General features: G+C 32.0%; 1 protein-coding gene across 10 annotated transcripts in view; it reads left to right on the forward strand.

Annotated features, from left to right (window-relative positions):
- The window catches only part of LOC142323199 (inositol hexakisphosphate and diphosphoinositol-pentakisphosphate kinase 2-like), a 330980-nt gene that overhangs the window by 54622 nt on the left and 259412 nt on the right, over positions 1-16946 (forward strand). For 9 of the 10 annotated variants that reach the window (XM_075362529.1, XM_075362537.1, XM_075362533.1 and 6 more), the window contains exon 2: positions 16332-16514. The exons of the other annotated variant lie outside the window; for it this stretch is intronic. In XM_075362529.1, the coding sequence (XP_075218644.1) occupies positions 16332-16514 (183 nt within the window). The remainder of the gene's footprint in view (positions 1-16331; positions 16515-16946) is intronic. 10 annotated transcript variants of the gene reach the window in all.

Raw genomic sequence — 16946 nt, forward strand, 5'->3', positions numbered from 1 at the left:
CAATCTGACATAATATCGGTCGCGCTGTAATATTATAACTGCGATTATGAACAATGAGTGTTCCATACCAGACGTATTAGAACTGATGATTGAAACCGTCTCTCGTTGTCGTTCTCGCTAAACCAAATATATTACTTTAAATAAATTTTTCAAGCCCACAAAAGTACAGTTATATCCAGCAATATAATTGACATTTATGTCTTATTTCTTTTCATCAAAGGGATGTACTTTATTATGGACATCATTTCTCTTAGAGAAACATATCTTGCTAATGTCTGTTGTACTTAAGGTACTTCATTTTCTTCACGTACATTATTAGTCAAGATATTGTAAAGCAAGCTGTGTTACCTCTTAATAAAACAGCATTTTTGTATACTTTCCCTCTATTCAGTCTGTTACAAATTTTTTATAAGCGGTTTGAAAACATAATCAAAATTAATACTAAATAATATTTTGTTATTACTAAAATGCGTGTTAATGTATGTATTTGTTATTGTAGGCTTAATTATTTAACTTTATCGATGGTTTTAAGATTCGCATCGATGAGTGAGGGATATAAATGAAAACTTTCATGCGATGAAGGTCGGTACAGTCAGGATTTCTGCAATGTGAATAATACTTCTTTAATAATATACTATATAGTAGCGAATGAGTGGTTTCAAATTTTTATATACCAAAAACTCTATTATAAAGTAATACTTTTGTTTTATTTAATTAATAGTGCGATTAATCCATTATTTATAAACAGTTGTAATTATTTTTAATTTAACTTACACATATTTTGATGCTTACATTGTTTATAAGAAATTGTGAAAATTATTATTAACGGTGTTATTTGTATTTTTGTCATCTTTATAATGGAAATGTATTGAGTAAAAGTAAAACGAAATTTTAAAGTAAAAAAAAAATAAAATAATTTAAATTAATTTAGGATCGATACTTTTCTTTATCCGAGTTATAGATGCGTAATTATTGAACGATTATAATTTGAATAAAAATGTCTAAAATATTTTTTAAATTTTCAATAAATGTATTATATTTGCTTTTTAATAAATGTATATAAATAAATATGTATAATAAATTGTATTAATAAATGTATATATTGTATTTGCTTTTTTAAACAAATGACAGAGTTTAAATGCAAATACTATATTACAAAATTCTGTTAGGGATGTTTTTCTATTGGTTTCTGACTGTACCGTATACTTACCGTGTATCATCTCTTTATAAACATTTCTCTCAAATAGTTGTTAGCACATCTTAATAACCAAACGGTATAAACCATCCTACACCAAAATTTATATAAATATATACAGCAACAAAAATCAAATTTTTATTACTGAAGTATTTTTATAACTTTTAAAAATCATATTATTAAACATTTTTAATAAGTAAATGTTTTATCTTGTAATAAATTAAAACAAAAAATTACAGTATGTAAAATATTCAACTGTACTGTCAAACTATAAATGTTTGACTCGTTGATTAAAATATCATAGACCTTGGTTCAGATAATATTTATCCAAGATCTTGATTTAGAGAAAAATCTAGGCTCGTACTGTTCTGATTTGTAGCATTTCTATGGGTCTGAAGTGAAAAATGTGCAATGATTTTTTTCTATTACAGTTCTACTGCAGATAGCTTGACAGCCACATTTGATAAATATGAAGTTTGTGTATGTTTTATCACTACCATCTCCCAAATCTGTCATCAGCTTCGTCTTATTTTCCGTTTTAGGTAGATTTCATAAGAAAGCTACCTATTGTAATCGGTACCACAATACGACTTCCGGAAAATTTCGACATATCTTCGCGTTTCACACCCCCCAGATCACAAAACCATTGTCAGTTCAAAAGTTTATATATGTATATATATATATATATATATACATATATATATATATACATATATATATATATATACATAAATATATATATTTATGTATATATATATATATATATATTATGTTTATATATATATATGTATATATATATATATATATATATATATATATATATATATTGTTACCTCATATATGTCTAACTTAATATCGGTGGACAGCAACGGCTGCAGTTCAGATGTCAGCGAAAGCACAGTACACGTACGCGCTGATAGAAGCGTCACTTCTGCCGCGCAGTTCTACCATAGCGGCGCTACGGCCCCATCACTCTCGGGCTCCAATAGAAGAGCGTGCACGAGAGTGAATTTTTAATTCAGCGTCGACCACCACCTGGAGAAGACCAAAAAGAAGAAGAAGAAAACAGAACAAGTTCCCTGGGGGTCTCAACGTGGGACCTCCCGGCGGATGCCAACATCTCCGCCAAAGCAGCAGGCCTGGCCGGCCCGCCGAGGAGCCGCAGGACGTATCTTTCCGCTCCAGCTCGTCCGGCTTCAATCGTCCTGGCCGGCGGACTCAGCAGCAGATGCCGGCCCAGCGTGGGTTCGCTTGGGGAGAACCATCTCGGCCGCGCCGGCGAAAGACGACCGACGCCGACCCGACACTGCGGGGCTCTGGGGGCCACCACTGCCACGCTGTAATGGGGAAATCCCCACTATCGCTTTCTTTTTTCACATTTACATTTTCGATAAGTTTAATTTTTAGATAATTGATTGAACAAATATTTATTCAAAAAATTTAACTTATCAAAAATATAAATGTGAAAAGAGAAATAAAATTAATTTTTAAAAACATTACTGAAGATGGGCGTAGGCCTGAAAGTGGTTTGATGGAATGAGAAATGTAAGGTAAGAGTGTTCTTTATTTCTGTACTTGTGGAGTGGCTGAATAAGTTTATATTTTGTAATTAGCAAAATATGGGCTGCAAAAAAAAAAATTAAATAAATTAATATATATTCTTGTGGACACGATAACTGCCGTAATTTTGCACCAATCACTTTCAAATTGATACATAAAATATAATGACCCAAAATCTCAGTCGAGTTTGTTAATGGGCAAAATCAGACCATGGGGTGGAAATGGGGGGCTTTTTCGAAAAACCAAAACATCGCTATAACTTTCTTATTAAGTAAAATATAGAATTTTTTTAAAGTTCTTACAGTTTGTTGGATAAGGACCTAAAACTTATCTACGTAAAGTTTTTTGATATCACCAACCATATGCCTAGAGGGTGGAAAAAATGAAATTTTGAAGACAAAAAAGTCATACCTCCCTTAATATGCAGAGTATCGAATCGGTTTAAAGTGGGGTCCATTAGTCCTCTAAACATTACCTAATACTTATGACCTACGCTTACGGCAAGGAATGACCAAAATGTTTGCTGGAATTGTAAGAAAATGGGGCTTGTCATATGCTAAACATGTGAAACTTTTTTTCACACGCAACCATGGTCGTATTGAGTAAATTTGAAGTTTTTCTTAACTTTAAGGTGGAAATATTTTTTTTCCCCTATTTAACACTGGTGAAATTTACCTCTGCCTTCTGGTGTGCTGAAAGGGATTTTTTGGTTATCAGTTTTAAACTAATTATACTGCATTCCTTTCATATTTTACAGTGCTCAGTAACTCTACAGTTTTAGAATCTTTGACTGTTGGAAACATTTTCTCTAGCAGTATGCCTATATAATATGCCACTTCTGTGGTGGTGTGATAGTGCCTTTCATCTGTGACATTTTTCACGCACCAGTAAATTTCCAAGTGAAACTGTAAGATTATGTGCTGAATTAATCATGAATCTTTAATTAATATAGTCAAAGTATTGCCACCATTGCTCTCCATTATCTGTGAAGGCTACGTATTCCCTTTTCATTGATTAATGTTCTTTATTTAGGGATTTCTGCTTAAATATATTTAGTACTAGCCGTAGTCTATATGTCTTATTAAAAGCAGTTTAATAGTTAATTATGTTGAAAAATGAATGTGTGTATAAATAGGACTTATTTTAATACATAACACAACCACAGGGAAATATTTTTGTTAAAGTTCTCAAATCTTTATTTCATTAAGAGATAAACTCTTTGCAGCAACAAAATATTTTATATTTGTTTATTTTGTTTGTAGATAAGATTAAAATATTGTGAAATTTGTGATTTTTTGTTTGTTATTGATGCTAAACTTTTGTTAGTAGTAGTTTAAACAAATTTAGTGTAACATTTTATATATATTTACTTAATATATCATTTATTTAAAAATGTCTGTTTTTAAATCTTGATTTGATATCTTATGTAGAAAGATAGTTAAAAAGAGATTTTATTTAGTGAAGCAATAATTAATATTATGTTTTATTTGTGTGCGTCATACTCATATCTGAGCATTTGATGTATTTTATCATAAAAAAGTTTGATATACATGTGTTTATTTATGATCATCATTCATGAATTTATTTTGCTAAACCTAAAAAAAATAATTTTTACCTAAAGCTTGCTATCGATAGAACAAAATTTGTGAAGAATTAAATTTTATTTGCCAGTTTGAAATTCTTAAAAATAGATGCTTACATATTTCACTTTCTTTTCACATCATTTTCTTCCATGGCTCCATAACATGTGGAATTTAATGTTTAACTGATTGTTTCAGCCATTTTTTTTTTTTTTAGTGTTAAATAAAAATTATTTATTTATAATTTTTTTATAAACCTTTTTTCTTGGTTTCATTTAATGTTTGGGGAAGCTCAATGGCATGCTTATAAATTAATTTCTGTAATGGGCTTGATTAACTTGACTTTTTAGGTATGAAATAGCAACACATGTGATCACTTATTTAAGGATTTCAACACTGTTTAAATGTAAGATTAAAAAATATAATGTTATGTATTTTACATTCAAGCAGCTAAAATATAACTCTATGACAATTTTTTTCTTCTGTTACTGCCATTTGATTTTTCTTGCTATTATTCTTATTAATAGAGATAATTATTTTCACTAACACTGTTTTTCCTTAAATAGCTTGTATTTTATGTTTTTTTTAGATTCTTTCAAATAATCTCTATTACATTTCCACTATAATATACATTAAGATTTACTGTTACAAAATCTGTACCATTATTATCTAGTATGTAGAAGAAATTATCATCATTTCTTTTAACTTCAATAATTTAATCCTTATTTACCATTCGGGTACATATTTTTTCCCATCTATTAGGTTTAGAAAATTTTTTTAAGCTATAAAAGATTGTATGCCAAAACCAGTGAGTATCATTTGTGTTACCATTGCAATGTTGTTTATCAATAATATTAATGCAGCTATGTACTACCAGCAGTGTTATAGAGAAGAAAATATAGTTTAGTTTTCTTAGATCAAAGTGATTCAGTGACATGCAGAGCCAAGTGCAAGTTGCGTAGAACCACAGGTGGCTCTCTTGCCCTTGTATAGATAAATTGTGCGGCCATGTGGATTTACACAATTTAAATATATGCATAACTTGAGGCAGCGCTTATGTATAGGTTTATTTTTGTTTGTTAGATTTTTGTTTCATAGAGGTCAGTATATTTTGTGAAATATGTTTGAAGATTACATTACAGTCTGAATACTGTCTTAAGATTACATTAGATTTGTATAGTAGGAGAATTATTACTGTAAAGCAAGGTTTAAATTCATGAACTTTTTACATTTAGTTTTACATTAGTTTTATTGAATTACTAGGGGAAAGGCAGTTTAAATCTTTATTTTTTTTTATGAAGTAAGCTGAATTATTTGATTTCATCTACAAGGCAGATGAAATGAGAGAAAGGTGGTAGGTGAAATAAAGTTGTTTAATGTAGAATGGCCAACTCTCAAATGGCTGATAGCAAAACAAAGAAGTGAATTTAGTTTGAGAAATAAAATTACTTAAAGTTAAAATAATCATTCTATAGATTTATACAGTAAGATTAAGCTATCATTAAACAATAAGACTAAGCTTCCTGATTTACTAAATGTTTAGGTACCTGGAAGCAGTCACTGCTTCCAGGTAACATTTATATTAAAAACATTTATATTATAGTAGTTTAGGTATTGAGTGATTGTCAAATCATAAAAAATCTATTGAATATGGGAAAGCGGGTAAGTTTTGTTTGCATTCATTGGAGATATTCATGTGAATGTTTGTTGAGAAGATTGATGTTTGAGTTTGATCTAAAATGTTTATTGTTTATTTTGGGTGTCTGTTCATTCTTGTACATTTACATACACACAAAAACTAAAACCCAAACTGAAAATATTTGCACGTAAGTAAATGTATTTTCTATTTGTTTGGTTACTATCACTAAATTTTTAGGACTATTTTGCACTTATTTGTTAATGGGTTTTTATTTGATTGTTGCTCATTATTGTTAATATGTTTTTGATTTTTTTTTTTTGTAAAAAAAATATTGTTTTGTATGTTTTAATGTGCAACATGTTAAAATGTGCAACTGTTTGAAATTTGTTATAAATTGTTGGTTTGGACTGTTGTTTTATTGTTTATTTTTTATCTTAATTTGCGAAAATTCAATTTTACACCTACACTAGACAGTGAACTTAGGCACACCCTCCTCCACCTTTTTTCTTTCCTCATATTTGTTCCCTTTGACCTGAATAGATACCGTTATAATGTAGATTTGCGTCAGCTGCTGCACTGCTCAATTTTTGGTAGCTCATATGCACCATTTGGTTGTTGGTTGGTCAGCTACTTCTTTAGAGGATGATATGTACATGTGTGGTTTTGTAGAGAAATATTTTGTTCTTTCAGGTTTTACACAAAAAACATAAATCATGGCTGAAGTGGCTATCAGATAAAGTCTCTTCTCCTATTACGAGAATATTCGATCACCCAGTACATTTTTTGTTTAAACTAAGAAAGAATTTCAAGTTTTAAATTAAATTAATCATTATTTATTACTTATTGTTAGGTTTACTTATGAGAAGTTATCATTTAAGTTTGTTAGAATGACATACCCAGATTCTTTCTATCATAACTGGTTATATAATTTTATTTAATATATATATTTTTTTAATTTGTGTTCACATACTACTTTCTTTGGTTAGTTTATTGCACTTTACATCTGGTAAGGTAGTTTTTTTTTTTGTTATATGAAACTTCACTTATGGCTTTCACTAAAAATATGGGTTCTGATCTTTAAGAAATCATGTTATTGATTGCTATTGTAGGAGACACATTTAATTTGTGTAAATACAAAATTCAGCCTCCTATTCCCTTTCTAGTAATTAAGTGGAGGCATCACTCTTTTATTAATGAAATTTTATTGGAATTATCTACAAAAATTTATATTAAATAGAAAATTAATGGCTGTTGCTTAAAAACTGTGTCACTTGAATGGTTTCCATTACACTGCACATATTACTGGAGTTGATTTCAGAAGTTCTATATTACCCATCTTCCTGTGAAAAGTTAATTTCTCATGGAATGTATTAAATTTTTTGCATTTGCATTGTTTGAGTTCATTTAATGTAGCTGATTTTGTAGTGCGTACTCAACACTTTAAAACTAACTACACAGATAAAAATCTAGGGGGGAATATCAAGAAAGTAGAATGGCTGGTTCATATTTAAATCGGGAAGTTATATCTCCTTTTGATAAGTTATTGATAACATCTATCCGCTTCACATACACTGTTTATTCTGTAGTCCAGTCTTGTTGAAACCATAAGCAGATTAATAAGAAAAAAGCCATCTATTTTTGAGATAAAGAAAGAAATTTTTTTAAATAACCAACAGTCACATTCCCATTATGATCTTCAAAAAACAAAAAAGCACAATTATGTCAGGACAATGCAAAGCACACCAAATAGTTCAAAGTGTTTATAAAGATTACAGACATTTTCAGCAATTAAATTATAGCAATTCTGCTTGTTAACTGTACAAGCAGTTAACAAGCAGATTTATTTTATCTTTTCAAGATAAAATAAGTTTCATCATGACAAAAAAACATGAAAAGCTACAAACAAATTGTCCAATATTTCAGCGACTTTGGAATGTAGTTTACCATCTTATTTTTTGTCATTTACATCTGTTTATCAGTGAATATACTGTCTGATTTTATACTAATGTAGTTTAACAACTTGAGTGTCCTGGGGGAACAGTTCATCTTGATGGGTTGAAAGTCTATCATGTTTCACAGTGTAGATTCTTGGACTTTAGATGCCTAGATTTAACATCCAAGTAGTAGTTTACTTTATATAAATATATCTAAATAAACCTGTGGTTTTATATCGACTAGAAAGTCTTTTTTAAACTTTGATACTAAAAAATTGATGTTTCAAGATAGATCATCATAAAGATGCTGCAGAGTTAATGAAACTTGCTGAGTTGCTGTTACAGTGTTAAGCTAAGCAGTTCAACATCTGAACCCTGTAAGGGAAGTACCCGCCTTTAGAAGATTCCGGTTGCCACCCCCCCTGTTCATAGCCCTGATGGGCTTTAACGGGATAAGTAGTTCAGCAACTATGTTACACACAAGCATATCCACTGCTCTAGGATATACTAAATTTGGAGAGGCTATCATCTGGTACTATAAAGGTTGTGTAGTCCCCAAACGGCCACGTGTTTCTGCTGATCTCTGTACATTAATAAAAAAATTATTATTCATTTGACTGACTTAGTGCATGATTCATTTCTTTCTGTTTTCTGATTATTTTTTAATTGAAATAATTTTTCTGTCAACAGTTTTTCATACATTCTAATTAGTCTCTTTTACCATTGTAAAACCAGTAAATCTCTTTCATACCAAATTAACTAACAAGTCTTAAAAAAAGGCTCACCGTTGTAATTCTTTTCTGAAGCGTCTATCTTAAAATGTTTTCTCTTCTTCAATTTACCTTCAAATTTCTTCAGTTTTTAATTGCTTTTCTTTAACCGACAATGTTTTTTTTCATGTTTGTCCTCAAATCGTGTATCCTTAATTTAACAGAGATTAAACTTCTAGAGAACCAAGTTGGGTAATCCCTCAACTTCGGTTGCCTTTGAGGAATATTTTCTTGAATACACTTCATTAAAATCTCATTCAGTCCATCAACAGCATCTTCAATATTGTCGAAATTATCTATGCTAAAATTCTCCGAACGGAACTGGTACTGAGGACCCAAGTAGTCTCCTGCAGGAAAATAAAAAAAGGACTTAATCTCTTGCCTGCAATATGATATACCATAATAGACAACGAGAATGGAAAGTGAAATCTAACTTTATCTAGTATCTCTAGTCAATGTTCATCGAGGATACGCGCTGAAGATTCATAATGACAAAGTCTAAACTGTTACCATCACATTATCGAATGTGCTCCAAATACATAAATCTAAAAATTCAAATAGAGCAGCAACGTTTAGCTTTCCATAAAATGTGACGTTGGAGGTGCACCTATAGAGCCAACTAACACCCACCAAGTTGAAATCGCCAATCATTAAGAAATCGTTAGAAAACGCTTCAACCTTATTCTGAAGTTCCTCCAAATAGGACCTAAACAAGATAGCAGGAAACTGGGAAGGAAAGTAGTGAGTTCCTATTAACAGAGATGATCTACCTTTTTGACGTATTTTGACCCGAACACATTCGTTATTTAATTCCAGATCATATCTACGTACCACCTGGAAGGTACGTTTTACTACCAGTAGCACTCCGCCGCTGCGCTCAACGCCAGTAAAATATTTCCTGTCTGCCCTGAAGACCAAATATTCCTGCGGAAACAGGTCACTGTCCAGATGTATATCTCCAAGCCAGGTCTCAGAAAAAGCAACGACGTCATAATAATTATCTGCTACCGCCTCAAAATAATCCTCCATCTTGGTCCTAAGGCCACGAATATTCTGGTAGTATATCTTAAGCCCCATTTTTAACTGATGATGCACCATCCTCCGATGCTTTGTTGGCATCCAATAAGAGGTCTTTCGGCAAACCATAGAACAAAGAGATAAGCACTCTATCGGGCCAAGAGTCTGCCGAGTTCACAGCGGCAAAGTCAGTTTTATTTACCAGCACATTGAAGGAGTTGTAAGAAGGGTGCTTCTTCTTAAGCTGCCTAACTTCAACCGATCTAAGACCACGTCCCTCGACAATACCACGCACTACATCTGGTGTCGCCGAGGTATGGAAGCGGGAAACAAACAAAGCCTTCTTCTTTGCCGCAACAAGATCGGGTTTAGCCCCACTATTGCCAAAGATAACCTTTTTGGCTGGCTTCCTAGGCACTGTTTTCAGTCTTACTCCATCGGGCATGTCTTTCTGAACCCTTGATCTTTTACTAACAACCTTGCTCCAAGTCTCCTCATCGACAACTTTGGAGGAGGCAACCACCTGTAAGAGAGGAACACTCTCAGCCTCAACCGACTGCAAGACCTCAGGAACATTAACAATCTTCGGAGAAAGATTCTCCGTAAGCACTGTAGGAACCCTGGGCACAACCGGCTCAGGCCCCTTTCCGCCAACGCCGTGTCGTCGGCTACCTTGACGGCATTCACCACGACCAACTTCACTAGCAGAAAATGACAAGGAAACAGCTTTAGTCAGGCGCTGTACCTCATTCCTAAGGGCAACAATCTCACGAACAGGGATCATCTCCTGTCTCAGGGCAGCAACCTCACCAATCAGCGAATCTGCAAAACTAGACAATCTTAGTCGAAGGAGCTCATCAGTGCTACGCAAACTTAAATCACCCCTATTAACCTCATCGACGCTATCAGCAACCTTGTCTTCTCCATCAAATACTTCATCCTCAAAATTCTCTGAGTTAATTGCCTGTGAACCTCTAACAGGAGTATTTTCGTTCACAGTAGTTCTTGACGAGCAATCCGGACATTTGTAGGCCTTACTATCCTGATAAAACTTAACATCTTCATTACTCAGACTCTTAGATGTCAATAAACATTTAACGCGGTGCCTTTCATTACAATTTCTACACTTCAGATTACTTTGCCTGCCAAAGAATGGCTGATGACTAAAGCGGCAAATATCCTTACTGGTTGGCATACTGATGGAGTAACCAGTGTGTTTTTAGTAGTAGATGATTATAGAAGAAATAAGTTTTAATTAAATTAATCATTATTAATAATAAATAAGAATGTTAGTGATAAAATAATAATAATAAAAATAATTATATATATATATATATATTATTTAAAATAAAATCTAATAAGTATAATAAAAATACATTATTTAATAATAAATAATTAAAATAATAACAATACAGTTTATCCTCCGATGATATCAAGAAAGAAAATGATTAATATTATTATTAATAATAATATATAATGCTGTAAACAAGTCAGTTTATCGATTCACAAAAGAGTCACACTAGCTTGCTGTCAAATCTGGCGAACGCACTTGGTGTGCCTATACAATGTTTGTCCGCGTGGTAAGTTCCCGCCTATAGTGGCGGACGTCACAAGCGTAGATTAACCTACAATTTTCTAATCACTGTATTTCAATATAAGTGACTAATAATTAGTAAACTAAATTGGTTAATATAATGTTATATGATCTAATAATTAATCATTAATAACGTCTTCCAGTAAAGCAGTTTATAACTTACTTCTACAGGATTTTAATGTTGCCACGTGGTCTTCATCACAAACTTTAGTTTTGTTAAAAAAACGTTATTTTATCAAAGAATTTATTAAAATAAATACTCACAGATATTATTAACAATTTCTTGTAACATACTAACACAAATTTATTATCGATACGTACGGAAATACCACTTTTACATAACTTAACAGTAGGAGTTTAAAAATGGCGTGACTTCTAGTCATAATAATGATGACGACGTCGATGACAAGTAACTAGTAAAATATATTTTAAGAAAATAGTTTGCCTCCTACCTCATAAGTTCCTAGATATTGTGTGCGTGCGCGCGCGCGCGCCTACTCATATTTTGTCTGAAAGCTGAAAGTAACATTGATAATGCAATGTATACGTTTGAATGGGCTGTTAACTGTTTGTATCAGTAAGTGAATAAAAACTGCAGTGAGGATTTGAATGTCAAGTTAGGTGCTGAATGTATCTTTGGTGTTGTCCAGAGGCCTCTACTTCATACCTAAGGATTGTACAAAAAGCCTTACTTGTTGCTAAGATGTCTATTGTGTAAAGCTAAGCCTTTTACACCTCTTACAGCCCATCAGTTTTATGTGAATTAAGTTTTTCTTATTGCGTTCAATCAGTTTAGATCGGGTTAATCAATAACTTTAATCAACAGTGATGAACTATGCCGGTTGAAAATGGTCTTAGTAAGAAATAAGAATAACTTAATTCGTGCTAAAGTAGTGTTGGTTTATTTAACATGTATAGTTTTACAAATTATCATTGTGGAATGTGATAACTTGTATAGTCTCTTTACATAATTGAAGTATAATGCGTAATTTATATACATATATAAAGAGTAAAAAAATCATGTTTATGTTTCATGAATGAATATGGAGTGTATTTTTAATATGAGGGAAATAGGTACCGTATTTATTCGAGTACCCCGCACTTTTTTTCTTGGAATTGGAGAGAAAAAAATAAGGGTGAGGGGCTTACTTGAAACATAGCCTTTAGCCAGGATTATTGTAGTTAAAGTAAACGTTTTCTTAGAAGTACCTAAATTCAGTCGCATAAATACAGTTACATTAGGCTTTCGTTTATCAATACCGGATGCCGCGTATACAGAATACATCCTTAATTATTAGCGTCCTGTTCATATTATCGATAGGAACGAAGTTACGGTATTTTTATAAAACTGATTCATTCGGTATATGCTGCATCCGGCTCTAATGACGCTACAGTTACAGTATCATTTACCCACCTTCGTCTTGTCTATTCGCCATAGTCGTTGTACTGTTTGTATATGTGGACGGTTATGTGCATTTTATCTGTTTAGTTTATCTTGTAAAGTTTAATACTGTGAATTATTTTAATTACGGCATTAAAATGAGTACAAAAGGACAGCGTCTACGATCTTTTACAGTAAATGAAAAACTGCGCGTTATAGAAGAGGCTGAAAAAATTGGAAATCGGGCGGCAGGAAGAAACTTTGACGTAGATGAAAGCTGCATTCGAGACTGGCGTAATAAGAAACAACTTCTGGTGAAAGGCACTGGTAATAAAAGGGCTTTTCGTGGCTTAAAACCAAAATACATACTAGACATAAAAAAAAAAATTGTATGACTGTTATGGAAAAAAGAAATGCGGTTATGCTGTCACGACAGAAATGTATCGATCATATATGCTCGTGAAATTGCTAAATCGTTGAATAAAGTTGCTTTTAAAGCAAGCCGTGGATGGATAATACGATTTTTTGCAGGAAATAAGACGAAAGACGACCATTTCTCAACGACTTCCAGACGCTTATGAACAAAAAATATTACATTTTCACAAATACATAATAAATCTTAGAAAAGATAAAGGCTGTTTGCCTTCTCAAATAGGAAACGCTGATCAAATCCCCCGTATATTTTGAAATGCCGTTTGACAAAACCGTAAACAAAAAAGGTGAAAAAGTGTTACGATTCGCACCGGTGGTAATGTAAAACAAAGGTGTAGTGTTATGCTTTGCGTTACTTCTGATGGATCAAAATTACCTCCATACATTGTTTTTAAAAGAAAAACTCTTCCTACAGTGCAGGTAAATGGAGTTATTATCAGACACAGGAATCAGGTTGGATGGACGAAACCTTAATTTTAGATCGGATCAGGTGTGTATGGCAAAAGCGATCAGGAAATTTATTTAATAAATAAATACCGGTGTGCTAGTAATGGATAGGTATCGGGGGCATACGGCTGATAAAGTGAAAGATATTTTAAAAAAGGGTGTTACAGACGAAGTAATAATTCCAAGCGGATTGACATCTCTATTGCAACCGCTAGATGTCTGCATTAATAAACCGTTCAAATCTGCAATTAAACAACTGTACAGTAAATGGATGGCTGATGAAAATTTCTTTCTCACGCCTACAGGAAGAATCAAACGCCCAGATTTTAACCGGATTTCTGTTTGGATAAAAAACGCTTGAGAAGGTATTTCCACGGAATTAGTAAGGAAAAGTTTCAAAAAATGCGGAATATCTAATGAGCTTGATGGTAGTGAAGACTGCCAAAAACCTTTGGCAGAGCGATGTGGAGACTACCGGTAACTCTTCTACAGACATTGACAGTGGCAGTGACAGTGATTAATTAAAAATAAAATCCCATATTAAAAAGCGTATTGAAATGATCCTTTTCAACATGATACTTTCTTTTCGTTTTACTGACCTACTGATTCTGAACTAAACTAGTACTTACGGTAATTAATTATTAATATTGTAATTTAAATGAACGAATTAAACGTTTTACTTTCTGAATATTTACGTATTTTTTTATCTGTTTTACTTTAAAATACCGGTATAAACTCGATTTTTTATTTTAGATTTTCGGTCCGGAAAATCGCGGTGCGGGGCTTATTCGTGGCGGGGGGTACTCGAATAAATACGGTAATACAATTTGTATTAACCCACCGGGTCGGTCTACTGGTGAACGCGTCTTCCCATATCAGCTGATTTGGAAGTCGAGAGTTCCAGCGTTCAAGTCCTAGTTAAGTCAGTTATTTTTACACGGATTTGAATACTAGATCGTGGATACCGGTGTTCTTTGGTGGTCGGGTTTCAATTAACCGCACATCTCAGGAACGGTCGAACTGAGAATGTACAAGACTACACTTCATTTACACTCATACATATCATCCTCTGAAGTATTATCTAAAGTGTAGTTACCGGAAGCTAAACAGGAAAATATAATTTATATTGAGTGTTTTGTAAAAGATGCTGTATGTTGTGTTTTTCTGATAAGCAAGTCGTTATTTTGTAACCTACTGTTGTTAATGTATTAAAATATTAATATAAATGTTTTACTTATTGCATTCTTATATAATAATTAAAATTAGTATACTATACTGTTGTCAAAATGATTTGTTTTGTTTCAATGGTTTAAAATTTAGCTGTAATAATTAGGAATGTCAGTTTAGCGATTGATTTTTTCTTCAGTAAAATATATTTAATGGCAAAGTTCTAATAATTATAAAAAAAAATTATAACAAAATAGAACAGTCAAAAATCAATTAAAAAATAAATCAAAATTGACCTTCTGTTGAGTATTTAAGATCCTAATTATGCTACATATTCTTTATGATAAACTGTCAATATAATGTAGTTATTGTCTATTATGTTCTGCAATTTACATTTTTTCATAATCTGAATATAGCTAGTTGTTTGTATGTGCCATCTTTTTTATTGATGTGTTGGCTCTAAATGTGTAATTAAAGTTTTACTGCATTAATGTTATTGATTATTTATTAACTTGGGTTGATGTTTTCCTTAATTACTTTTATGTACAGCTTTGAAATTAAGCTTTTTTTGTTTCATAATAAATTGTGGCAGTTTTAATTTTTATAATTATTAGACTGTACTGTTAATTCTTTTCTTTATATATTTGAATTGCAGTTCAGGACTGATTTTGTTAAAAGATTCAACCGTATTTATTTTTAGTTATGCCTATGGCTGTGTTTACCAGCTTATGCTTTCCTTATGCTTTAGATTATCATCAATAAGCTGTCACCAAGTTTTAAATGATATATTGGAAAAAAAGATTATAAATTTTGTATGAGAATAGAAATCTGTAGTTGTTTTGTAAATAATGAATTTCTTATCTCGGCTGAGGAAACCGGCACTGGGAAATATTAAAAATTTAATCACATCGTACACATATTTTCCAGAAACTTCAGCTAAAGCAGAAGTGTTGCATGTGACTAAAAGGTTTATTAAAAATGTTTTTAATATAGGATGTTTGTCTATTTAAAGGAAGAATGATTGTATTCAAACTATAAAGCTGACTATAAAATTATTGTAAATGACGTTTCATTTTCGTAAGTAATATATTTCTTAATGATTGAAGTAGACGATGAAAGACTTAATTTCAATTTTCTTTTAAATTCTATTGAATCTTCTGAGAATATTGGCACGATTCATTATAATGTATAATGTTTGGAGAAAGATTTAAAGGCTTTAGTAGAATGTAATAATTTTACTGTTTTACCAAAGCCTGTGCTATGGTTTTTAGTAGATTTCTTAGAGTAGTTTTTTACTACCTTATGGTAGTTTCTGCATTTTGAAAATCTGAATTCTTTTGTTTAATCAGTTGAAAAAGAGAGCAAATGCAGGTATTCTGCATTTTGTTTTATTCACTAAAACTGAATATGAAGATTGTGTGAATATATACCTCCATTGTATTAAATAAAAGAAGTAAAAAGTATAGTTTTACTTCTGTTTTAAGTTAAAATCTTGCGTCTTTTTAATCGGTTACCCAGTAATTTTCTACTTTTTAGTATAATTGAACTATGAAGTCAATAAAACTATCAAAAAAATTTTAAAGGTCTATTTATCATGATGATAATACTTTTTCAGGGAGACATATCTGAACTGTGTGATGATGACAGCAGTAACGATGAAGAAGGGAAGCAGGTGGTGGTTGGCGTTTGTGCAATGGCCAAGAAGTCGCAGTCGAAACCGATGAAAGAAATTTTAACTCGACTTCAGGAGTTTGAGTACATCAAGATGATTGTGTTTGCTGAGGAGGTTATCTTAAAGGTCTCAGTTGTCTAAAACTTAGATGTTAAACTACCTGTTTTACTAAATTAATTTTTTAATGTTGTAAATCTATCGTATATATAATTAGTGAATTGTTACCGTATATTTAAGTATGTAAATGTTTAACTATTTGTTAGATCATGTAACCACAGTTGTTAATAACAATTAAGTCTGATAGGCCGTTATGGCTACTTTTTAGCCTTACCTAAACAAAACAGTATCAACTAAAGGTTCCTCTAGTTTAATTAAAACCCGTTAAAATTAAAATTTTAATGTGTCAGCAATGAAATTGCTCACACAATCTCATTGTGTCAACTGTTTTCTTGGTGCCTGGTGAAATTGAATATGTTCATTGTTTTGGTTCCGCCTGGCAGCTGATGAGCTGTGTGTCTGCGGGGAGGTCCAGTCAAATGAACACCTGATGTTTGACTG

Source organism: Lycorma delicatula, chromosome 4 (genome assembly GCF_047948215.1).
Source record: "Lycorma delicatula isolate Av1 chromosome 4, ASM4794821v1, whole genome shotgun sequence".
NCBI lineage: Eukaryota > Metazoa > Arthropoda > Insecta > Hemiptera > Fulgoridae > Lycorma > Lycorma delicatula.